A 24,551-nucleotide genomic window follows, 5' to 3' on the forward strand; every position below is an offset into this window, starting at 1 on the left:
ATAAATAAATATATCAATCATTATTTTATTACTATTTTTAGCATTTTAGAAGTACTAAGTATTATGTTAGATGGATTTATCTTTTAAAAAGTAGAAGTTCAAAAAAAAAAACTTGAGATTTCAGTCTTTTGCTCAATTATTTTATTAGATTTCATAACTGTTATGCTTATAAAGAAGGAGAAAATCAATGAATCAACTCATAAAATGTCTATTTTAGTAATAACAGCTGGAGTTTATGAATCTTTTGCTTTAGATAGTGATAAATTTTTAAGAATAGTAGCTTTTTTTGTTTTACTGCAAATTTGCACTCGAAATATGGAGCTGCAAAATCTAAGCGTAAAATTTCTGATGCTAATATTGGCAATATATGCTTAAATTCGATTTTCGCTAAGTAGTGAAAGTAATTATATAGGGATTATAGAGTTTTTTTGTTTTTAATTGGCTATTTTTGCCTTTTCATTTATTTTTAATTTAGATGAAAAAGATATAGAAAAAGGTTAATAGTTTTTGAATATAAAATCTAAAAAAGATTAGCAAGATGATTTGTTTCTTTCAAATAGAGAATGTTTAAGAGAATAGGAAAATAATGATTTAAATAACTCACAAAATATGTCTATTTAAGTAAATAATAAAAAAAAATTCAATGAATTTGATCAAAGTTATCAAATAACTAAAAATAACAATAATGGATAAAGAAGTATAACAATTTAAAATTAATACAATATGAATGATATTTCCTCAGATTTTGTTAAAAAATTTAATATTAATAATAATAATAAAAGCAATCTTCATTCATATGCTTTTGAATATGATAATAGAAAATAAGCTTATATACTTAAGAACGAATAAAAGCCATAGATTAGTTAAGAATTTTAATAAAATATCTCTTCTCCAAATCTATTTTCTTTTTTAAATAAATCTCTTAATTTGATCTCAATAGGAATAGTACTTATAAATTAGGATAAAAAAATCCAGTATCGAAATAAGACAGTGAAAAAATTTATCAATCATAAAAATTCAGATGGTAAGAATTTTATGTAACAGTTGCTATCAATTTCTCTTTCAATGTTTAAAAAGGAGGCAGAAAAAGAAATTCAGTTTTTTGAAGATAAATAAAATAATAATTAAAATAATCAAAATATTAACTTAGAAAACAAAAATAAACAAAGTTCAACATAAAAAAAGAAGCAGATAATTAATAGCATATTAGATGAATAAAATGAAAAAATGCAAAAATAGAGGAAGGCTTAAAAATCGAAAATTAATTAATAAGAAAAGTTTGGTTCAGTCCTTTATAATTAATATGAAACTTCAAAGGCATAGGGAGAATAACTTTAAAATTCTATAGGTTTAAGAAGAATTGCTACAGCTGAAGTGATGACAACAGAAAATAACTCCTATCAGCCATAAAAGTTAGTTAATAGCAATTTGGTTTAAGATTTAGGTAATATCATACAGAGTAATCTCAGTAATAACATGAATACAGATTATAGCTACTAAAAAGCCAATTCAAATCTTTCTAGCAAGAATATTATTAACAAAAACATTATACAAATGAAAGTTTATGGCGCTAACACTTCTAAAGTAATTAAAGACAATACTGTTTCACCTAAAATTCTTAGTAGTGAGAATATTATATAAGATTTGAATGCGACTCTAACAGGAGTGCCTTTTTATAATGTATCACCTTCTTGTAGATAACTGAACCCTAAAATAATGACAAAAAGTATATTTAACTAGAATAATTTAAATAGTTTAAACTATGTAAACAATTACGAATACTTGAATAGCTTCAATAAAGATTCTATATTCCTTCAATAAAGTGAATTAAATTAATAAAGTTTTCCATAGTAAATGCTTTCTAAATTCATTCAATGCTTAATTCCTGAGAATATCGATTAGCTCTTTAAAAATGAAAACTTAATCTTAGATGATGTTATTGATTTTCTTTTAATTTACTCAAGGTGTCCTTAAAAATTGAAATACAATACAGATTATCACATTTAACACTAATCAGATGAAGAAATGTTTGATCAAGAGAAAAAAAACTACAAAAAAAGTTTTTCTTAGCTGAGTAAAAGTAATATTGAAGATGAATTACCATTTAAAAAATAGCTGTAACCTTAGGTAAATCCTTAAATAGATGAAGAGGAAGAGTAAGAAGATTAAAAAAATTCATAAAATTAAGACGATTAAAATTTGAGCATTCTTAAAAGTGAAATTAATAAAATTGCAATGAAAAGAGAGAAAAGCGAAGTAAGAGTTAAAAATTCAAATGGATTTTAAAATAAATAGTAGTAATAATAATCTCATAAGTATAAAGAGAAAAAATCTAAAAACAAAAATCATTAAAAACTTTACTCATACTTTACTTAAAATAATTACCTTCACATCCACACAAAACTAAATTGCTCTAGTTTTGATTCAAGCGAATATGATAATAAGATGACATTTATAGAAATAAAATTGAGTGTTTTATAGCAAGAAGAAACAGAAAATCAATATGTACTTATTGAGGTTTCTGATGTTACATAATTCAAAAAAGTAGTTGACAAAGAGAATCTTGATTCTTACAAGAATAAAATACTATCATCAGTTTCTCACGAACTTAGAACTCCTTTAAATTGCAGTATTTAATTGCTGGATCTTCTCTCTTAAAGTGAAGAAATTTCAGATATTACTAAAAATGCTTTTGTAAATCCTGCAATGTATTCTAATTTTCTGATGCTTAACATCATCAATGATATTCTAGACTTGGCATAAATAAATTATGGCAAATTTAAAATGATTTTTTCTTAATTTGATGTCAAAAAAATAATAACTGAGTGTCTAAATTTAATAGGCCTATAAGCTATGGAGAAGCACATCATGTTAGAACTAGAAATAGATCCTTAAATACCATAACTAATCAACTCAGATGCAAATAGAATACGACAAGTGCTTCTCAACCTCCTAAACAATGCTCTGAAATTTACATAACATGGTAGCATATCAGTAAAAGCTAATTTGGTTGAGCCAAACCTAATCTAGATTGATGTTGAGGATACTGGATGTGGAATAAAAAAAAAGGATTTGAATAAGATCTTAGGTTAATTTTAGTATCAAGATGAGTTAGAAAAATCTAAATCAACAAATTCTTTAAACGGAGGATTAGGATTAACTATTGCCAATAACCTAGCAACAGGATTAGGAGGGAATAGGAGAATAAAAGTAAGAAGTGAATACAAAGCTGGTAGTATTTTTTCATTTTATATTGTAAATCACGGACTCAACTAAAAAGGTTGCACTTATAAATAAACTAATCTTTTTAGTAAGTAGATAGTAAATTGGGAATGTTTTTCTTAATATTCAAATTAGCAGTAGACAACAATCAATAATATATAAAAAAATAATTCTGAAAATATTCATCTTCATTAAAATTCTTCAAGCATCAAATAAAAAAAATATGAAAAGAAATATAGTGATGCTACTCAAAGTTTGATGAGATTTAATACCGAAATTTTGTACTCTAACTTAAATGTTAATGTTTCATAAAATAAAATATTTTATGATTAGCCGATATAATAAAACTCAAATTCTCATAATAAATAAAGTATCAAAAAAGAAAATACTTGCTATGATGTAGTTACTCCCAGCTAATACCCTCCTAGCGAAGGAGGAAAGTTTAGTAGAAAATTTTAACTTTCACTTAAAAATACTTAGCAAGTTATGGAATAGTCAAATAGTGAAAATAACAACTCTCCAATAAGACCCTATTAAAACAACACATAGGGCAATTTAACTCAAAAACAATTTGCAGAAAATATGTCAGATTTTTAAAAGGATGAGGATTATTTAAAAGATTAATTTTCATGTTAGCATTAGCAATATACAATCGATAGTCCTGGAAAAAGATCAGAAAGTAGCATAAAAAAGAGATTTTAAGTAGATAAAAATTCAAAGAAAACAATTAATCGTCTCAGCACACATAATGCCTAAGGAACAGAAAAAACAGCTTATCCTTCTTTATATGATGACAAAGTTCTTTAATCAACTTCTATACTTAATAAAAGCAATAATGATAATCATGAGTCTATAAAAGTATTAAATAACAACACTGAAAATGAATCAGAATTTTAAATTACTACGATTCAAAATATAAAAAGAAATAATAGTAAAAATATATATTTAGAGTCTTGTGATCTTCTCAACATTTCTAACACTGAATTAAACGAGTAAGAAAATAAGAAAATACCTAATTCGTTTTAATGCCAAGAAATATCTTTAAAAAGAACTCAATTAAAACCCAAGTAAAATGCTGGTAGTTAATAAATGTTGAGTTCAATCTTTGGATTTGATTAAGAAGATTCTGTAATTAAAATAAAATTTAAGGGAGATGAAGAAAAAAATATTACAAAATAAAAATTAGATGATCAAGCCCTATCTTAAATATATGAAAAAAATAGTGAATAAATAGAAAGTATTCAATCGTCTTATTAAGATATATATAGAAATAAACATTTAAATTTAAATGATGCAAGGGTTCAAAAACTTATAGAATAAAATACTACTAAAAAAAATAATAGTTTTTAGTTTGACAACTTATTTAATAAATCTATTCTCTTATCAGATTCAGAAGGGAACAATGAAATTGATAATCTACAAAAAAAAAATTTGGCTGAATTAGAACAATAAGTTAAATAATTAGAATAAAATTAAATACCGAATGAAATATATCAAAAAAAGTAGCAAGAGTAAAAGTTAAAAACTGAGAAAATAGTTAACATGAGTTCACTAGCTCATAAAGAATCATACCCAAACAATTACTCTTCCAGAGAGATATAATTATTATAAGAAGATATAAAATAGTAACTGATTAAATTTAATTAGAAGAGGCTATGTAAATGTTCAAACATATTGATTGTTGATGATGAAGGATTCAACTTGTACGCACTAGAACTTAAGCTTAAATTTTATGGATTTATAGTTGATAAAGCCCCAGGTGGCATCGAAGCTCTAGAATTTGTCTAGAAAAAGTTTGAAAGTGATGCATGCCATAAAAAATACGATATAATTCTTATGGATATAAATATGCCCATTAAGAATGGTTACGAAGCTACTGAAGATATTTTAAAATATTTCAAAAGCAAAAATGTGAATCAGCCAACCTAAATATCTGCTTGCAGTGCCTACATTCAGGAAGAAATGAAAAAAAAAGCAAAAGAATGCGGGATGAAGTATTACATAACAAAGCCGGTTAATTAATAATAACTAGAGACAGTACTTAAGCAAGCAATTTTAGATGTTCCAAATAAAAGTAATTGAGTAAATATCAATAAAATTATTAAGCAAGAAAATACTTAAATTATTATAGCATTTTACAGTAGAAAACACATCAAAATATCTAAACAATAATTTATCATTTTTTAATAAATGAATATAAAAAAATAATTTAACTTTGTAAAGGTTATAAACATATTCAATTTATTTTCTACATTGCCATCTATCAGGTAATTCTTCAAAAATAAATAAAAAAACATTTACTTTTTTTTGAAAATATGCTTTATAAAAAAAAAATAAAAAAATAAAATAAAATAACATAGAGATTTAATTTATCTGTATAAATATGTATGTATGTGTCAATATGTTAATAAAATGGTTGTTATTATTATTTGACTTAGAAAAAACTTATTTAATTTTTGATGTTAATTTTTAGTTTTGATTTTATAATTGCAAAAAGAATCAAACAAATAAGTAGAAAATAATATTAGATCATCATAATTTGTTTTAGAGCAAATATTTAATTAATTATTTATTTATTTATACATATATTCATACAAACAAGCATACTTGTAGGTACTTATTAAATTATTTAGTGTTTTGTTGAAATAAAAAGAAAATTCAATAACTAGTCATTCAGTCATGAGGTTTCAACAAAAAAAAAATAGTAATGTTGTTAATAAAAGTGTTTAAATTTAGTTTAAGGATTTAATGAAGAGACTTATTGGCTCATAATAGTTTAAAGTGTACTACAAATTAGTATTTTTGATAATATTTTATTCTCTTGAACTGATAGATTTGTTATTAGATGCTTATAATAGTAAAGATAATAGCTTTTAGATCAACAAGATATAAAATTAATTGATTATTTATCTCGCTCTTTTATTTTTCTCCTTTTTAATGATTCCTCTGATTGCTAAGCAAGTAATTGACTTATCTATTTAAGAGAGTATCACTCTTTGCATGCTTTTTGCTCTTTTTGAATCTTATGCATAAAATTAGTAGAAGATATTGAGATTATGTGCATTCTTTAGTTTTTATCAAAGGCAAGTAAAAGATATGAAAAAATAAAATAGCAGTCGATTTTTATTATTTTTATTGATATGCTACACTCAAATTCGGTTTTCATTTAATAATATCAGCAATTATATTCAAATTATTTAGCATTTTTATCTTCTTTCTGTCAATATTCTACTTTCGATAACAAAATGTCCTAATAAATGTAGTTTTGGTGTATATCAATTCAAAGAAAGTTTTACACCTTAAAATAGTATGATGAAAATGAATATTAATGAGAAGGTAAACATAACTCATCTTTTAAAAAATAATATGAATAATTTAGTAGTTTAGAACAATTTATCTAAGAGCAATAATCATGTAATAAATGATTAAGTTAGCTTACTTGAGCACAACAGCAATTTGCATGCACTCAAAAAGCAATTTAATTCTATTTTAAATTATGAAGATGCTTTTCAATAATCCTCTAACGATATGAGTAAAAGCTTCTTTTAATAAAACTTAAAAAATGGAGCATATTTATCAATGGTAGGGAGAGATAAATTTGATTATGTAAGTTAAATTAATAGAAATAATCAAAGTTATCAATAGAGTTAATCCCAATTTAGCTAGAATAAAGTTCAATATATTTAACAATGCATGAATTAAATTCAAACTGGTATTTTACTTGTCAGTCAAAACAAAAAACTACTTTATAGTAACAAACATTTCAGAAAAATCTTTGTTAATTTCAACAGTAACAATTAAGCAATAAACACAGGAAGCCATTTTGCACCCTAGATAAAAAATAGATCACAAAGCACTTACAGTAATATAAATACAAATTACCAAGCTAACTCTGATAATTTGAAAGCTTTTAGCTAATTTCTTTAATTAAAAATTTAAATGGATTATCAATATTAATAATAAAATAAAACCTCAAAAGATACATAAACTCAAAATTGTAAGACAAATCGAAGCAAAAAGAAAAAATCTCTAATTAAACTAGAAACAAAATTGGATTAAATATTGGAAGAGCAAAGGTTAACGAGAGAACTTCAACGTTAAAGCTCCCCTAAAAATAAATAAAAATAAGAATAATTTGGTTCTGTGATTTATAATTAATATCATCCAAGTAAACCTACTCCAAGTTCTTCTAATATAAACTATAAAAATGGACAATTATCTCCTCGTTCTTAAATTAGAAAACTAACGACTGTTGAAGTAGTAACTAATTCTGATAAGAAGGATTAAGTAAGGATTGATAGAAATCAAATTAATAATTAAGAAAGAAGATTAAGTATTGATTGTAAATCTCTTGGGCATATTGGTATTCTCCCTAGCATATTAGTCCAAACATAGAATTAAGTTCCAGCTAATCCATAGATTAATAGCAGCGTTAACTAATCAAGTAATTTTAATAGTCATTTAAATGTAAATATCTCTCCAACAAAAACAGGTAGTAATACTATCTTTGGTAAAAATTCTAACAAAAAAAATACTTTTCTCTATAACGATAAGCAGAATTCAAATTATTAATTATCAGTTGATCAATCAACTAAAAGAGTTTTACAATGTGCTATTCCTTCAAGTATAAAAAAAATATTCTCCAAAAAGAATTTGTAAGTTGATGATATAATTAATTACCTGATAATCCACTCAGTTTCTCCACAGTTTTAGAAAATGAATACAGATAATCAAATTTTATCTGTTGGAAGCCTAGAAAGTAAGAATACCTTATTTTCGCCCAAAGCTTGTGCCAGCCCAAACACTCCTCTCATCAATAAAACGCAAGTGAATTTGGCTTCTAAAAATTACTTCTAAATGGAATCTAAAGAAAATAAATCAATTTAATTGGATTAAGTCATCAGTAATAATCATTTAAGAATTAGCAATAACGAAATAGAATAAGATTTTGACCCAAACAATAACATTTAAGATGATGATTTGATGAAAAATTCAGTAGAAAAAGAAGGATAGTCTACTCTTTATGCCCAAGTAGAAAAAGAGTCTGCTTACGGTGAAGCTACTACTACTGGAGATAACTTTACGTGCTAAAGGAGTAAGGCTGATACCCTTTTTTCGACCTAGAAAATGTATAATTATTACATTTAAAATAATTAATTGCATGTATTGGTGAATCTTTGTGACGAAGAGGAAGAAAACGAAGAAGAAAATTCAAACATAGTTGTATTAGAAGTAAAATTTATGGTTTTTATTGAAATAGAAGATTAATTTGAAGAAAAGTAAGTTTTTGTTTAAGTGGAAGACATAACGAAGCTAAAATAATTTGTAGAAGATGAGAATTTAGAAATATATAAGAATAAGATACTTTCATCTATCACTCATGAGCTTAAAACACCATTGAATTGCAGCATACAAATGCTTGATATGCTTTTGTAAAATGACGACATTTCTGATGTCTTAAAATAAATTTTTATCATCCCTGCTCTTAATTCTAATCATCTACTGCTTAATATTATTAATGACATACTTGATCTTGCCTAAATCAATTATGGAAAATTCACTATGTTTTTCTCTGAATTTGAGTTAAGTAAAATATGTGCTGAATGTGTAAATTTGATTAGCATGCAAGCTTTGCAAAAAAACTTGGATGTAGAACTCGATTTAGATCCTCTTATACCTTAAACCATAAATTCCGATTAAAGCAGAATAAGATAAGTTCTACTTAATTTATTGAGTAATGCATTGAAATTTACATAAAATGGCAAAATTACGATTCGCACTCATCTAATAGAAGATAACTTAATTTAAGTAGATATTGAGGATACGGGCTGTGGTATACCAGAAAAAAATTTAAATAAAATTATTGGTAGATTTGGAAAAAAGGACCATCAAAATATCAATCACTAACTAAATACTTTTGGGGGAGGTTTAGGATTAACTATAGCAAACAATTTAGCAACTGGGCTAGGAGGAAATCGCAGACTTTAAGTGCAGAGCATTGAGAATGTTGGGAGTAAATTTTCGTTTTGTATAGTCAATCAACCTCTAAATAAAGTTGGGTGTAATTTCTAGTATCAAAATTTATTTAGCTAAGAAATCATTAAATGGGATTACGTTTCTGAATAAAAGCAGCTCCCTTATTTACCTTAATAAATACAAAATCAATAAGAAAGTAACAATACAAGTAATAATAAGAATGGAAGCACTAATGGTGTACCATAGTCTTTAATTAGCATTAGCAACAAAAGTAAAAAAAGGAATGATGAATAATCACTCAAATCTCTCAAATATAACAATCCTATTTAATCACTTATCAAGTTTAACACTGAAATAATGATTAACGCTAACAATAACAATAATAATAACTCAGCTTTAAATCACTTTTATCACATGAGCAGTATTGCAAAATCTATAAATGAACCACTTTTTATGAGCTAAAATGTGAACAGTTAAATTGAAGGAGTAAAAAGTAAGAAGTTCCAACTTTCTTTTCGTGACCTGAGCTAACACGATGAATAAGGCTCATTTGTTGAAAGTTCTTTTTTACCTTAGCAGTAACAGCACCACTATTAGTAATAGGGACACAAAATTAAATAGGGAGATTAGCCTAACTCTAAACTTTTTTTTAATGATATTTTAGTTGATAATATAAGGTGCGAAAGCTAGCTCACTTTAAGGATGAAACCAGATACTGAATCCAATATTGAAAATCCTATAAAGTAAAGCGCAAGTTATTCACCAGCCCACTAATATAAGGCTTATAAGTAATATGAAAATAGTTTCACAACTCAAACTTTTTAAGATGCTAAAAGCAGATAAAGCAGTAGAAATGCAAAAAACGGAAACATCCAAAAAAATTTTACGTACTCAGAACTAATGCCATAGCTTCCTTCATCAAGTTTGTAAAATAGTGGATCCTTAATCAATTGCTACTAAGAAAGCAAAAATTAAAAGTCTTTAAAATCAAAAGCATAAATTTATTAACAAGATGATTCCTCTCCCTAAGAAAGCTTTCATAGAAAAACTAATAAAGCAAAATCTTTTCTTTCTTAGTTCAGAGACCAAGATCAACCAATACATCTCAATGATAAAAAGAGCAGATAAAAGGAATTAATGGATGACGAATCTTGTGAAATTTAATTCAATGAAAGCAGCTTTATTTAAATTTAGGAGCCAAACAAATCCCTAAATTTAAAGGTATCCCAAAAAAGAATAAACAATCAAAATAATGAATTTTCAGTCCCTTACTATGCTTACCAAGCAAATTAATAGGAATTAGTTGAAGAAAAAGGAGATTAGTAAAATTATTAGTCATAAAACAACTTATATGACAATTTTAGGTTTGATAGTGGTTAAGATTTTATGGAAATAAAAGTACAATATAATGACAATGTTAAAAACATCAGCAGCTAAACAAGTAGTATTAACTAAATCATATAAAAAAAATTGGCTAAGAAAGATTTTAATATTTTTTCTGACTCATTTGCTTAAATAAGAGAAAGCGCAGAATTGGGTAGCAACTTAAGTAAAACGATGGATGAAATAAAAATTGCAGAAAAACACAGTTCCCTTAACTTTAAAGAGTCAGTTTATGACATAAATCAAATTAACTTAAATAGTAAAGAAACTAAATTTTCTCAATCTCCAGAAAACACAAAAATATCAAAATTGGAGCAATCTATTGAGAAATTTACACAATAAACTTTAGATAAATATTCAAAAATTATGCATAACTACAAACAGTCTGCAGATGCTAATAGTAATGGCACTAATAAAGATAGCATAATTATTTCAGAAAATAGGCTATCAAAAAGCTAAGAAATTAATTTTAAATAAATAGAAGACCCTATGAATTAACTTTCATATTAAAATATGGAAATTTCGAAAAATAATAGTACAGATAACTAAAATAAAGCTAAATTGATTGAATACAATAAGAATAGAACATGCAAATGCTCAAACATATTGATAGTAGACGATAATGAATTTAATATTTACACATTAGAAATTAGACTCAAGATGTACGGGTTCATAACAGACCGTGCAACAAGCGGAATGGCAGCTATTTAATTAGTTAGAAATAAGTTAGAGATAAATACATGCTGTAACCTTTACTTGCTAATTTTTATGGATATTGATATGCCAGTTAAAAATGGTTATGAAACTACCTCTGAAATACTTCAGTGCTACAAAGAAAAAAAAATCTAAAAACCTCCACCAATTTCAGCTTGCACGGCCTATGTACAGCAATCAGAAAAAGCTAAAGCTATTTAATCTGGAATGTAATTTTACATAACAAAACCTATAAATCAAGGACTTCTAGAAGATACTTTACTTTAAACAATATTAAACGAATCAAAGATGCAGGTAAAATAGTAAAAAATACTATGAATTTTATTGATGTATAAATGAATGAAACTTTCATAAATATTTTAGCTTTTAAATTTAAAAATAAAGTAGAGAAGTAGTATAATCAAATTAAAACTTTTATGCTATTTAAAACTGGTATATAATTTAAATTAACAAAGTTTTTATTTATTTTTTATTTTATTTGCTTATCAGATAATCAATTCTAAATTAATTAATTAATTAATATATTTATTCATTTATTCATTCCTTCCTTCAATATTTGTTTTTCAATAACTTCATTTAGAAAAATATTATTAATTACTTTCTACAAAATTCAAAATGCATGGTAATTTTAATTAAATAACACTATGTTTATTTGAGTTGCTTTTGAAAATTTGAATAATTGTACTTGAAAATTAATATATAAATGCACACATATACAGATGAGAGAAATCGATATATAGATAGATAGAAATTTATAGCTAAGTAGATGTATTGTTGTTTTTAAATATTAAGGAGAAAGCTAATTAATAACTTATTTTAATTGAGGGTTTATTTAAAGATTTGTTAAGCATATATCAAATACTCATAAACTTGAATTTATCTATTCAAATAAACAAAATTTAAATAAACAAAAAAACAATCTTCTACTTTAAATTAGAAAATGGGTAAAAAAGCTGAAATTAAGAAATAAGTAGCTTCTATAGATATGTTTGGCTAAAACGTATAACTACTATACTAAAAAAGGCCATAACATCTTACATTTTTTGGCGGATTGATTACACTTGCGAATGGAATTCTTCTAATATTCGTAGGGTATTCGTACGGTGCTGAATTATTCTTGAAACAGAATCCTGTTACTAACTTTTCAGAAGAAAGTATTAGACAACCTGAATAATATAATTTGACACTTAAAACATTCAATATGGCTTTTGGGATGTAAAATCCTAACACTTTTGACTAGTTTATAGATGAGTCGATATACACTATCACCGTTTTACGTACTTAAATGACTAAAGTTTATAATGACACAACTGGATTATATGATTAGGTTTGGTCATCAACTGATTTGGGGCCATACCCTTGTTAACTATCGAATTTCTAAGTAGTTTATATTTAATTGACTTTATAATTTTATTGAATGAATAAAATATTTTAAATCTTTACTAAAAATTTTAATTGTAAAATTTAAAGGTCGAAGGAAGCTTATCCTATTTTTAGGAACTATCAGGAATTGATTAGATGTATTGCTTTGATTAGAATAACGATATGGCAGGGATAGCTGGTGATTTTGAAGCTGATTTTTATCAAGCGGTAGAATTTTTCATCTATTAATGCTACAATAGAACTGAGGAAGAAGCAGCCGATTTAATTAAATAAGGAAAGAAGGTTGTTGTATGCAAGAGCTAAGAAGAAATAGATAACTTGTTAATTAACGGCTACTTTGCTGCATACTATACTGATAAAGTCATTAATCCAAAATTAAGAGATCAACCTTTTACTACCTTTCCTAGAGACATATTTTGGCCAACTTCAAACAAACTTGGTAAGACAATTAATTATTCAGCTCAATTTTAGTTTTAATATTGTATAATTTAGTTTTATTTAAAAATGTATGTTATTAAATCTAATTTTTTACTCATACCCAAACTATTAAAATGAACATGATGATTATCAGCAAAAACAAACACATTTAAAATAAATATATTTCATTCTTTTTTATAAACAATTTTATTAATATTACTTATATTTTTTAAATAGTAAACCGATTAGTTTTTCATTTTTAAATAAATATATACTTATAATTTAATTTTAAATTTCAAGTGAAGGAACTTACTATGTACTGGCGTAATGTCTACATTGAAAGTGATTTAGGTATAGTAAACTAAGATATATAAGTTATAAGAGATGTCACCTTTTCTTACTCAACTGAATAACTTACTTATGGTCAGAGTAACTAATTTGTTCATCTTGTATTTAGATTTGAAAAAGCCAAGTAGTCAAGATACTTTAGATCTTATATAAAAATTTAAGATGTTTTGGCCTAAGTATCTGGTGTTATGAATTTATTCTTAATTATTTCATCTTTTATGTGTAAAAGAATCGCAAAATTAGATTTAAGTTAAAGTTTAGTCAATGAGGTATTTTCATTTTAGAGTGCCGAAGAAGAAGCTTAAGAGAATAATATTCACCAAGCTAAATAGCAAAAAGAAGAGAAAACATCTAAACTTGTTAGAAAATTTACAAATTAACTTGTAAAATCAAGCAAATTTTCTTAAAATTCTCCAAAAAGCGTAGCAAGCAAAGAATAAAATAATTTCTCAGAGCAAGTACATTAATTAGATGAATAGTAAAAAGAAAATCAAGATGCCAAAAATCCTGGTTTAAAAAGATAGCACAGTGAAATTCTCTCTTCCTATATCAAAAACTACAAAAAAGAAATCCAGACCACGCCTAATTAAAAAGAAGAAAAATAGTACGAAAGTCTTATCTCAAAACTATTTAAAGTAATTAAATGAAAGTTTATTAAATAGCTTTCCTATATTTAATTAAATATTTTTAATAAACAAAGGCTTCACACCAAGTAATTCATCTTTACTATTATGAATATATATTGTATTACATCTTCCCTTGCTTTAGAACTATCTCTAGGAAGAAAAAGCAAATTTAATATAGTTAAGAACTTCTTAACAAGCATTTAGATGTTATGTACCTCATTAATAAGCTCTAGGAAATTGATAAACTAAAAATGCTTTTACTCTCTGAAGAATAAATTAAATTATTTAATTATCTTCCAAAACCGACGATAAGAGAAGCCGAACTATTTTAAAAGTCCTCAAATAAAAATTAAGTAGGAATTGAAAAAACAGATAATAATTAAAATCAAGGTGATAATTAAATTGGTAAGACAAGTAGATTTTTACAAATTGAAAAATTTAATTTACTTTATATGGATGAAAGAAGTGAAATTCAAAAAGCAGCTGATGCTTATTCTGCTTTTGAAACCTTAAAGAAATTTTAAAATAGGAGTGAAATTGACACAAAACTATTAATGATGCTAGATCCTAAAATATTAGATTACTTCCTTGATGAAAAGGATATTAATTAGTTCCACAAAACCCTCAATACTTAATTACAAGAAAGCAAGATTTAGAAGTAATCTTCCAACATTTCTTAATTAGGTAATTAGTAAATGAGATCAAGATAGTATAGCTAATTTGCTTTAAACAAAGAAGATAACGAGTAGTTATATGCAAATCAGTAAGACTATTCTAATTTTGATATCTAAAATGCTCCTTCAAGCTATAGAATGAATCATGAATATATGTAAGAAGATGGATTTTTTGAAGATCAGTCTAACATCAATTTAGTAACACAATAATTTCAAAAAAATCATAAGAATCAAAGTTAGATTCTTAACAAAAGTTTAAACAAATAGAAAACAATAGATTAGTTATATGATTATACAGGAAAAAGTAATAATAATTTACAAGAATAATCACATTTTAGCAATAAAAAGTAAGATAATAAATAAAATAATAATAATTTTGATGAAAATCAAAACTCAATAGATATTTAATCTGACTCCAAATCACCAGAAGAAAATTGAATTAATGAATAAAAAAATATTAATTATTTTTTTATTTATATTTTTTTCATTTAGTTTTTTATATTATATAATTTAGTCATTTAATCTTTTTACCTTAAATGTTTTCGAAAATATGAAAAAATCAAAATTAATAAGTTTTATGTTTGTTTTTTTAAATTGTAATCAGAAAAGGTTTAATAAAGAAGAAAATAAATTATATACTTTTATTTAAATTACTTAATAGCTTTCATAATCAATTAATATTTTTAAATTCACTTGACATATGATTATATATCAACACTGAATTAACTTATTAAATAAAATTTAATTTTCTTTTATTTTAATGCAAGTTGAAACTACCCTTACTAACACCTCTTATTTATATGGAGAGTTGAATAAAATATATAAATTGTTAAGCTAAATAGAATTAAATATTAGCCATATGTCGTCTTTTAATAACTATTTAAAAGCTACATTACTTTATTCTATTAATAAGAATAATAAATTAAAAACCAATAACATAAAATAAGCAAAAAGAATTTATTAAAAACAAACTTCTACTTTTGTAAAAATGGGTAAAAGAGCTCAAATAAAAAAACAAATAACAAAACTTGATATGTTTGGATAAAAAATAGGACTTCTTTATAAAGAGAAACCCTAACATTTGACCTTTTTTGGAGGTTTTATTAGTTTGCTCAATGCAGGATTATTTATTTTTGTTGCTTATTCATATGGAGCAGAATTATTTTTAAAGTAAAATCCTGTCACAAATTTTTCAGAAGAAAGCTTAAGGTAGCCAGAATAATACATTATGACTCATTAAACTTTTAGTATGGCATTTGGTATGTAAGATCCAAATACTTTTGATTAATTTATAGATGAATCTATCTACAGTATTAAAGTAATAGCCTCATAAATGATCAAAGTATATAATTAAACTACAGGTTAGTACGATTAGGTTTGGAGCGAAGAAGATCTAGGACCATATCCTTGTAAATTATCTGATTTTTAGGTAGGATTATTTAATAAATTAGTTAGTTAGTAAATACTTGTTAAAATATAATTAAATTCTTTTAAAAAATGTTTTACTTAAAAAAGGTAGAAGGAAGCTTAGAATACTTTTAGTAATTATCAGGATTAGATTAAATGTATTGCTTTGATCAATCTGATGGTAAAGCAAGCATCGCTGGAGACTTTGAAGCAGACTTTTTTTAAGTCCTTGACTTTTCTGTATACTAATGCTAAAATAAAACTGATGAAGAAGCAGCTTAACTTATAAAAAATGGATAAAAGGTAGTTGTATGCAAGAGTTAAGAAGATATAGATAGTGTTCTTATGAATGGATACTTCGCTGCATACTATACAGACAAAGTTATCAACCCTAAATTGAGAGATAATCCATTTACTACTTTTCCTAGAGATATCTTTTGGCCTACTTCTAACAAACTTGGTATTAATTCATTATTAAAAATAATATTTTACTTTTAATAAAATAAATTTACAATTAATATTTATCATTATTTTAATAAGTTTTCATAAACTTTGATTCAAAGAAAGTAGTTTGTTTATTTATTAAGAGAGAAATTGATTGGTTGGTTAAAATAATGTTTCCTATCCTTCTTAAGATTCCTTTTTAATAAAAAAAAAAAAATAATAATACACTATGAATTTATTACAACTAAAAATTGAAATATAATTAAATTTAACACAATTTTTTTTTAAACAGTGAAAGAACTTACCATGTATTGGCGCAATGTTTACATTGAAAGTGATATGGGTATTATTAATGAAGATATCTAAATTCTCAGAGATGTCACATTTTCTTACTCAACTGAGTAACTCACTTATGGTTAGAATAACAAATTTGTGCATATGATAGTAAGATTTGAGAAAGCAAAGCAATCAAGGTATTTCAGATCTTATATGAAAATATAAGATGTTTTAGCTCAAATCTCAGGTGTTATGAGTCTATTTATGGTTATTTCAGCATTTATCTGTTCAAAGATAAGTAAATTAGACTTAAGTCAAAGCCTAGTAAATGAAGTATTTTCATTCTAGAGTTTAGAAGATGAAATTTAAGAATAAAATATTATGAAAGAATAAAAAAATGAGAAAACATAAAAATTAGTTAAAAAATTCACAAACAGATTAGTTGAACTCAAGAAAAATCGAGAGAAATAATAATTATCTCCTATTAGCAACTAAAATAAGGAGTAATTGAGTTTTTCACAACACATAAGAAGTTTTGACTAGCAAACTCCATCAGAAAACAACTCTTAAAATAGGAAAAAGGAGCATAGCGAAATTATTTCTCAGTTTATTAAAAACTACAAGAGGGAGATTTCTTTAAAGCCTTAAGAAAAAGAAGAAAAAATGGAAGAAAATCTTATTTCGAAACTTTTTAAAGTAATATTTATTATCTATTCTAAAAATTAATCTTTGAATTTTAACTAAATGATACTTATATAATAATAGGCTACTCATCAAGTGATTCACCTGTATTACTTTGATTATTTTTTGTATTATATATTTCCCTGCTTTAAAACTATCTCTAGAAAGAAAAAGTAAATTGAATATAGTTAGAAGATTCTCGATAAGCATTTAGATGTAATGTATCTTATAACCAAATTATTGGAAATAGATAAGCTCAAAATGCTATTACTATCAGAAGATCAAATAAAATTATTTAATTATCTCCCTAAACCTACTATTAGAGAAAGTGAGGTCTTCAAATAGGAGTAAAAATGTTAAAAAGTAGGTGGAAAGGATAACTAAGAAAACCAACCCTAATAAGATATAGATTAAGCAAACTAAAACAAAAAATATCTCTAGATTGAAAAATTTAATTTGTTGTATATGGATGATAGGACAGAAATTTAAAAGGCAGCTGATGCCTATTCTGCTTTTAATTCTTTGAAAAAGCATTAACAAAGAACTGAAATAGATACTAAATTATTAATGATGCTAGATCCGAAAATATTGGATTGCTTCCTTGATGAAAATGAGATTAAATAGTATCACAATACTCTTAATACCTAATTAAGTGAAAGTTAGTAGCTAAAGCAATAACCTTCTTCTCCTCTTTCAAAGTTTTCATCTATCATTTAAAACTTAAGGGTAAAATAATTGAGCTAATTTTCTCCTAACAAAGAAGACAATGATTAATCTTTATTTAATAAAAATGACGAAAATTACATACTCAATTTTTAGAGTTCTCCTGTATCGAGCCAAATTAATTAAGAAGGATAATTAGAAGATGTAATCATAGAAAGCACAAACAATAATTTGCTATAAAGTTTTAATAATAAAGCTTTTTAGTAATAAAATAAAGACTTTAATTAGAAAGGAGATAAAAACAACTATTTACCTTAATATAATTTAAATTATTAGTTTAAAGAAGATAAACTTGAGGTTCCTTCAAAAAAAAATTGTACTGATTATAAAGAAATAGATTTAGAAATAATTTCTGACATAAAGATACCTTTAGAAGAATAAAATCCAATTTAATAAAATTCATTCATTCCAGATAGTAAGCAGATAAGAGTTAAAAAGTTTACTACTACTAAATCATAATAACAAGATAAGTGAAAATATATAAATATATCTATTTAATATAAATGAAATATTTTTTTTTATATTTTCACATAAAACTATCATATCCATTTTTTATTAATTTTTTTTGTTTTTATTAGATTTTTTTAGTTAATAAAGTAATAATAAAAATTAAATTTTGATTAAATCAATCCTTATTTTTATTTTACCTTTAAAAATGAGATAAAATGAATATAAAGCTAAAATTTATATATTTTAATTGATATGCTTCAAATATTTTAAATTAAATACCTGTTGTTTTAATCTTCATGATCAATCAGATAATTAATTACATTTTAAAAATTAAAAACTGATAATAAATTTATTAAAATATTTGTTTTAAAGATTAAGAATAAAAAGCATTTTTCTTTTTTTTTGATAAATTAAGAACTTTTTATACATTTTTAAAAATTTAAGTTTAAATTTCTAAAAAAATATTTTATATAAAGGATTAATGAATATTATTGATAAGATGTTTAAATTTATTTTAGAAAATAAATATTTTATTATTAATTTTTTTAAAATAGTAAAGAGTAAAAATTTTAAATTAATATAATAAAAAAGAAAGAAATGAATAAAAAGGAAATAAATAAATTAGTTAATTAATAAATGAATATTTTGGATTTAACAAATGAGAATAATCAAAAAAAAAAGAAGCATTTTCATAAAATAATTTTCAACCACTACAAACTTTAAAACATCGTAACAACTTACTTTTATGAGTTTGTTAATGTACATAAAGAACAAAAATCAAAAGTATTATTATTTATATGGTTTTATGAAAATTTTAATACATTTTCAAAAAAAGTATTAAATTTATCTAATTTTTCACTTGTTACGTCTAAGCTTTTATTCAGTAACATCAATGTTTAAAGCTTTGTTAATCAATTAGTATTCATTACCTGAGAGATTGAAGTTAGATTTCTTAACAGTGTATTTCTTTCCATTGTAGTTAGAATCTTAGTAGACAGTGAGTTCAACTCCCTTGGGAAGGTAAATACCTTTAATAGGAGCGGTCCAACCAACAGCCTTGAGATCAGGAAGATTACCACAGAAGGAGAATTGTCTACCTCCTTGATTAACATCAGTGTAGAGAATAGGACAGGGAGAAGAAACAGAAACTTAGAATTCTCTGAAACCGAAGGATTCATCACCAGGAGCTTGGTCAGTATTGACGTAAATTTTGATTTCAGCAGTAGAAGCAAAGTGAGGAACAATGATATTTAATTCATTATCAACACCGTCGTTCCAGGCAGCACCGCAAACATTAGTACTATCTTCATAATAAGCCTTTTAGTGTTCATGGGCAACCTTTCCATCAACGTAAATAACAACTGAATCATTAGCATCAATGGAATCAATGAAATAAGCACTGAGGGAAACAGTCAAGAAGGAGTGAGCAGGGAGACTTGCGAGTTTTCTAACAGCAGTGGCTTTAGGTCCAGCAGCATTGTAACCACCAAGGAGCTTTGAAGGGCATTATGTGATTACACCTTTGAAATTTGTTTACCATTGAGAAACATCGAAATTGGAATCATCATTGAGTTCACTAACAACAACTTAAGAATCATCATAACCTTATTATGATAAAATGTAGAAATTTCTGATACCCCAAGAGGCAACTGCAGGATTATTGGAAGCGATGTTGGCAACAAGTTAGACAGTGATGTTTCTACCAGTAGCGGGGACATCAAGAGAAATGTGAGTTTATCTATCAGGAGTAGCATCACCACAAAGATTGGGTTAATCAGCATGGAGGGATCTGGTGTAATCAGAACCAAGTTGGTAAACTTATTGGTTATTAACGAAGATCTTGAACAAGGTGTTCTAATCTCTACCACCATCCCAACCAGAGAACCATTTATCAAAGAAATATAAGTCGAAAGAGATATTAACTCCGTTGAGATCAAAATCAGTTGTGAAAGTTTTGGTCATTGAACCACTGGCAACGACGCTGGGACCACCAACAACAGAAACACCATTGCAATTGGCGACTTAATCTCCCTTGAAGTTAACAAGATTCCAACTGCTAAGAGATTTGGAATTGAAGTTATTGAGAGTGAATTCCTTGGCAACTTCGTAGAAGTTAGCGGAAGCAAAACCTACTAAAAGTAAGGCTACTAAGATGTATCCTTTTTACATTTTTAATAATGTTTCTTTTTAATGTATTTGTATTGATAATTAATTATTATTTTTTCTCTCTCAATTCAAACCGATTTCTAACACTTCCGTTTTTCTTTAATTAAGGTCAATTTTCCCTTTTGTTTTTTTATTAGCTAATCGTTTTTAGTGTTTTTGTTTAATTTTTCAATATCTAGTTATAAAACGAAAAAACATTTCCACAACCAGAAAGCATATTATGTATTATGAATCTATTGTCTTAATTAATTTCTGACTTCAAAAAATATTTTTGAAAAAATGAAACCATATTTTTTTAAAAATGTTTCATTAATGCAAAAAAAAGAATGAAATTAAAAAATAAATAAAAATGAACGATTTCTATATATTAAATAAAATTGAATTATATTCATCTTATGTATGTTTCTTTTTTCTATTAAAACCAGATTGTTTTTTATATTTCTTATCATATTTTCATATTTTTTTTAAGTTTTTAATTAAATGAGATTGATAAAAATCAAATATTTTATTGAATTCTCAATGACAAATTATTAACAATCTTTTTTCTAATAATATCTTTAATTCATACTTAAAATATTTTTAATTTATATAGAATTCAATTTTTCTATTAAAATTTAAATGAAATTTATTCAAATTACTTTTGAAATTATTTGTTTTTACTTTGAAATCTTTTTACTTTTTTGATTATAGCACTACTATGCTATTAACAAAAGAACAATAAATTTATGCCTTATTTCTTTTATCGTTTTGATAATTCTTATTTCTTTCTGTTTTTTACTCTCTTTCTTGATTTTTGGAATATTAAAATTAAAAAATTATTTTATTTAATTATTTATATTTGGGGAAGATTATTTAAAAATTTAAGCCCTAAAAAATATGAAAATCCTTGCAACAACAAAAAAATTTCTAACTTATTTTTCCATTCAAATTTATTTGAAATGTTCTTAAATTTAAATAAATTTCATAATTTTTATTTAAAGAGGAATATTTGCCTTTATGTTTATATCAAATACATGTATGCGAAATTAAATATTCTTACTGCTAATTAAAAAAAATAAAAATTGCTTACTTGATGAATGATTAGTTAATAAATAATAAAAGAAATATTTTTATGCTTCTTTTTTAAGTTATTTATTTAATGAAAAAAACATAAAGAAAAGTATTTCCAACTTTTAATTTTTAATAAAATAATTTAAATTAAAAACAGAATAAATTCTTTTGAAAAAAGTTGTTTCAAAAATCTATTAATAAACGAATGAAAAACTAAATTAAACAAATCAAATAAAATCTTCAAGTTTCATATAAATGCATGCATCAAGTTAGTATCTGATACTAAGTTAGAAAATATTTTAGTATATTTATTTGACTTATTAATACTATTAATTTAAAGATCTCTGCTTTAATCTAGCTTAAAAAGCTAGATAAGAAATGAGTCATCTAGGGTTTATTCATTCATTACGTCTGAGCTTTTATTCATTTACATCAATATTGAAAGCTCTGTTAACTAACTTGTATTCCTTTCCGGTGAGGTTGAAGTTAGATTTGGAGACCTTGAATCTCTTTCCTTGGAAATTAGAGTCTACGTAAACCTTAATTGCATAACCTTCGGGAACATAAATACCTTTAATGGGTTTAGTCCAGCCAATCTTTTTAAGATCAGGAATATCACCACAGAAGGAGAAGGCTCTACCTTATTAGTTAGCTCCTTCGTAAATAATAGGGCAAGGACTGTCAGCTGATACTTATAAATCTCTGAAACCGAAAGATTCATCTCCAGCAGCTTGGTCAGTATTGATATAGATCTTGAATTCAGCAGTGGGTGCAAAGTGAGGAATCAAAAATACGAATTTGTTATTAACATTATCATTCCAACCAGCACCACAAATATTTTTGCTTGCCAAGAAGAATTATCTAGTTTCTTCATGTACTATTTTACCATCAACGTAGAAGATGATAGAGTCGTTAGAATCAATAGAATCAACGAAGAAGGCATTGATGCTAATAGTCAAGAAAGAGTGAGGAGGAAGATTAGATAGCTTTCTAACAGCATATGAACCAGGACCAGCGACATTGAAACCACCAACAATCTTATTGGGGCAAGAAGTAACAGCGTTTTGGAATGTAGAAGTCCAACTGGTGACATCAAAAGCATTATCATTAGAAAGTTCAGAAGCAACAACCTTGGAATTATCAGCTCCATAAGATGATAAAATGTAGAAATTTCTGATACCCCAAGAAGCAACACTTGGGTTGTTTGATGCAATATTGGCTTGGAGAGTAACATTAAATGATCTACCAGTGACAGGAACTGAAACTGAAACGTGAGTCAATCTATCAGGGTCGGGTTGGCCACAAATATTGCTAGATTTTTAGTGAATTTATCTTGTGTAATCTGATCCAAGTTAATGTACCTATTAGTTGTTAACGAATACCTTGAATAAAGTATTTTAATCTCTACCGCCTTCCCAACCAGAAAGCCATTAATCGAACAAATATAAATCAAATGAAATATTAATGGAGGTAAGATCAAAATCAGTAGTAAAATTCTTGGACATTGAACCAGTTGCAACAACATTGGGACCACCAACTACTGAAACACCACCACAATTATTTGTGATAGAATTTTAGAAACCAGCAAGTTTCCAGCTATTAAGAGCTCTACCATCAAATGTTGAGCTAGTAAACTCCTTATCGATTTCGTAAAAGTTAGCTGATGCGAAACCGAGCAAAATTAAGGCAATTAAAATATATCCCTTTTGCATTTTATTCTTTGTAATATATTGAATAGTTATTACCAATTATTAATTATTTTGTTTTTCCTCTTTAATTTACTTCACTCAAATTACAAAACCTCCGTTTTCTTGTTTTTAATATAAGAAGAATGCTCGTTTTTCCTATATTAATCAATAGTGCAATACTTTAAAAAACGATAAATAAATTTCATTCATTTATTCAGTCAGTCAATCATTCATATAAACATATAATATATTATTATAAGATCACATTTAAACTTCACAGCTTGCTTCCTATGTTCCGATAAGTTCTAACTTATCCTTAATATTTTATTTTTAAGTGAAAATTAATTTAAAAAGTAAAAATTTGATGTTATCAATTCAGTAATTAAATATTTATTTTAATTTAATCATTTGAATTTTTTTTTGAATTAAAACTTTATAATCACAAATATTTTGAACTTAATTTAAGAATTATTAATTTTTATTAGCAAAATTATTTAAATTTATAAGATTATTTCATTTAATTTTAAAAATTTTCCTAATAATTTTTATTATGAAGCTAATTTAAATAAAATATTAAAAAAATGATTTAAATAACTGAACTATTTGAAACTTTTAACAAAAATTATACATTCAAAAATATTATTTTTTTAAATTTTTCTTTTTAGCAAGAATTTTGGACATTTAATTTTAGTAAATATTAAATTTAAAAACGAAATGGAATTTTGTTAATTTAAATATTTTTGTAATATTAAAACTAACACACTTCTCTTAAATATTATAAATTAATATGAAAAAGTTAAAAAAATTTTATTATATAAATTTGTTGATTTAAACTTAAAAAATTTTATTTAATAAATTTGTTGATTTGAACTTAAAAAATTTATAGAAATTTAAAATTTATAAGAAACATACAAAGAGAAACA

The 24,551-nt window shown here is 25.0% G+C and overlaps 6 protein-coding genes across 6 annotated transcripts; 4 read left to right on the top strand and 2 right to left on the bottom strand. All coding sequences in view use genetic code 6, as the record gives it.

Annotated features, from left to right (window-relative positions):
• Positions 1 to 63: 63 nt before the first annotated feature.
• Positions 64 to 5,304, top strand: TTHERM_01002830 (ATPase, histidine kinase-, DNA gyrase B; the record flags this gene model as incomplete). Its single annotated transcript, XM_001030881.2, has 2 exons — positions 64 to 400; positions 476 to 5,304. 2 exons carry the CDS (start codon positions 64 to 66, stop codon positions 5,302 to 5,304), a joined length of 5,166 nt encoding a protein of 1,721 aa, XP_001030881.2.
• Positions 5,305 to 6,531: 1,227 nt separating this feature from the next.
• TTHERM_01002840 (ATPase, histidine kinase-, DNA gyrase B) lies at positions 6,532 to 11,613 on the top strand (the record flags this gene model as incomplete). The annotated part of the gene is made up of 1 exon (XM_001030882.2): positions 6,532 to 11,613. One exon carries the CDS (start codon positions 6,532 to 6,534, stop codon positions 11,611 to 11,613), a length of 5,082 nt encoding a protein of 1,693 aa, XP_001030882.2.
• A 622-nt stretch (positions 11,614 to 12,235) lies between these two features.
• On the top strand, positions 12,236 to 15,181 carry TTHERM_001002849 (ATPase, histidine kinase-, DNA gyrase B; the record flags this gene model as incomplete). Its single annotated transcript, XM_012800502.1, has 4 exons — positions 12,236 to 12,676; positions 12,766 to 13,117; positions 13,396 to 14,078; positions 14,144 to 15,181. The coding sequence occupies 4 exons, from the start codon at positions 12,236 to 12,238 to the stop codon at positions 15,179 to 15,181; spliced, it is 2,514 nt and encodes an 837-aa protein (XP_012655956.1).
• Positions 15,182 to 15,731: 550 nt separating this feature from the next.
• TTHERM_01002850 (ATPase, histidine kinase-, DNA gyrase B, putative) lies at positions 15,732 to 18,748 on the top strand (the record flags this gene model as incomplete). The annotated part of the gene is made up of 4 exons (XM_001030883.2): positions 15,732 to 16,172; positions 16,259 to 16,610; positions 16,887 to 17,566; positions 17,636 to 18,748. The coding sequence occupies 4 exons, from the start codon at positions 15,732 to 15,734 to the stop codon at positions 18,746 to 18,748; spliced, it is 2,586 nt and encodes an 861-aa protein (XP_001030883.2).
• Positions 18,749 to 19,579: 831 nt separating this feature from the next.
• TTHERM_01002860 (carboxy-terminal crystallin fold protein) lies at positions 19,580 to 20,935 on the bottom strand (the record flags this gene model as incomplete). Its single annotated transcript, XM_001030884.4, has 1 exon — positions 19,580 to 20,935. The coding sequence occupies exon 1, from the start codon at positions 20,891 to 20,893 to the stop codon at positions 19,580 to 19,582; it is 1,314 nt and encodes a 437-aa protein (XP_001030884.3). The 5' UTR covers positions 20,894 to 20,935.
• Positions 20,936 to 22,338: 1,403 nt separating this feature from the next.
• Positions 22,339 to 23,652, bottom strand: TTHERM_01002870 (carboxy-terminal crystallin fold protein; the record flags this gene model as incomplete). Its single annotated transcript, XM_001030885.3, has 1 exon — positions 22,339 to 23,652. The coding sequence occupies one exon, from the start codon at positions 23,650 to 23,652 to the stop codon at positions 22,339 to 22,341; it is 1,314 nt and encodes a 437-aa protein (XP_001030885.3).
• Between the last annotated feature and the right edge of the window lie 899 nt (positions 23,653 to 24,551).

Source organism: Tetrahymena thermophila (genome assembly GCF_000189635.1).
Source record: "Tetrahymena thermophila SB210 genomic scaffold scf_8254167, whole genome shotgun sequence".
Lineage (NCBI taxonomy): Eukaryota > Ciliophora > Oligohymenophorea > Hymenostomatida > Tetrahymenidae > Tetrahymena > Tetrahymena thermophila.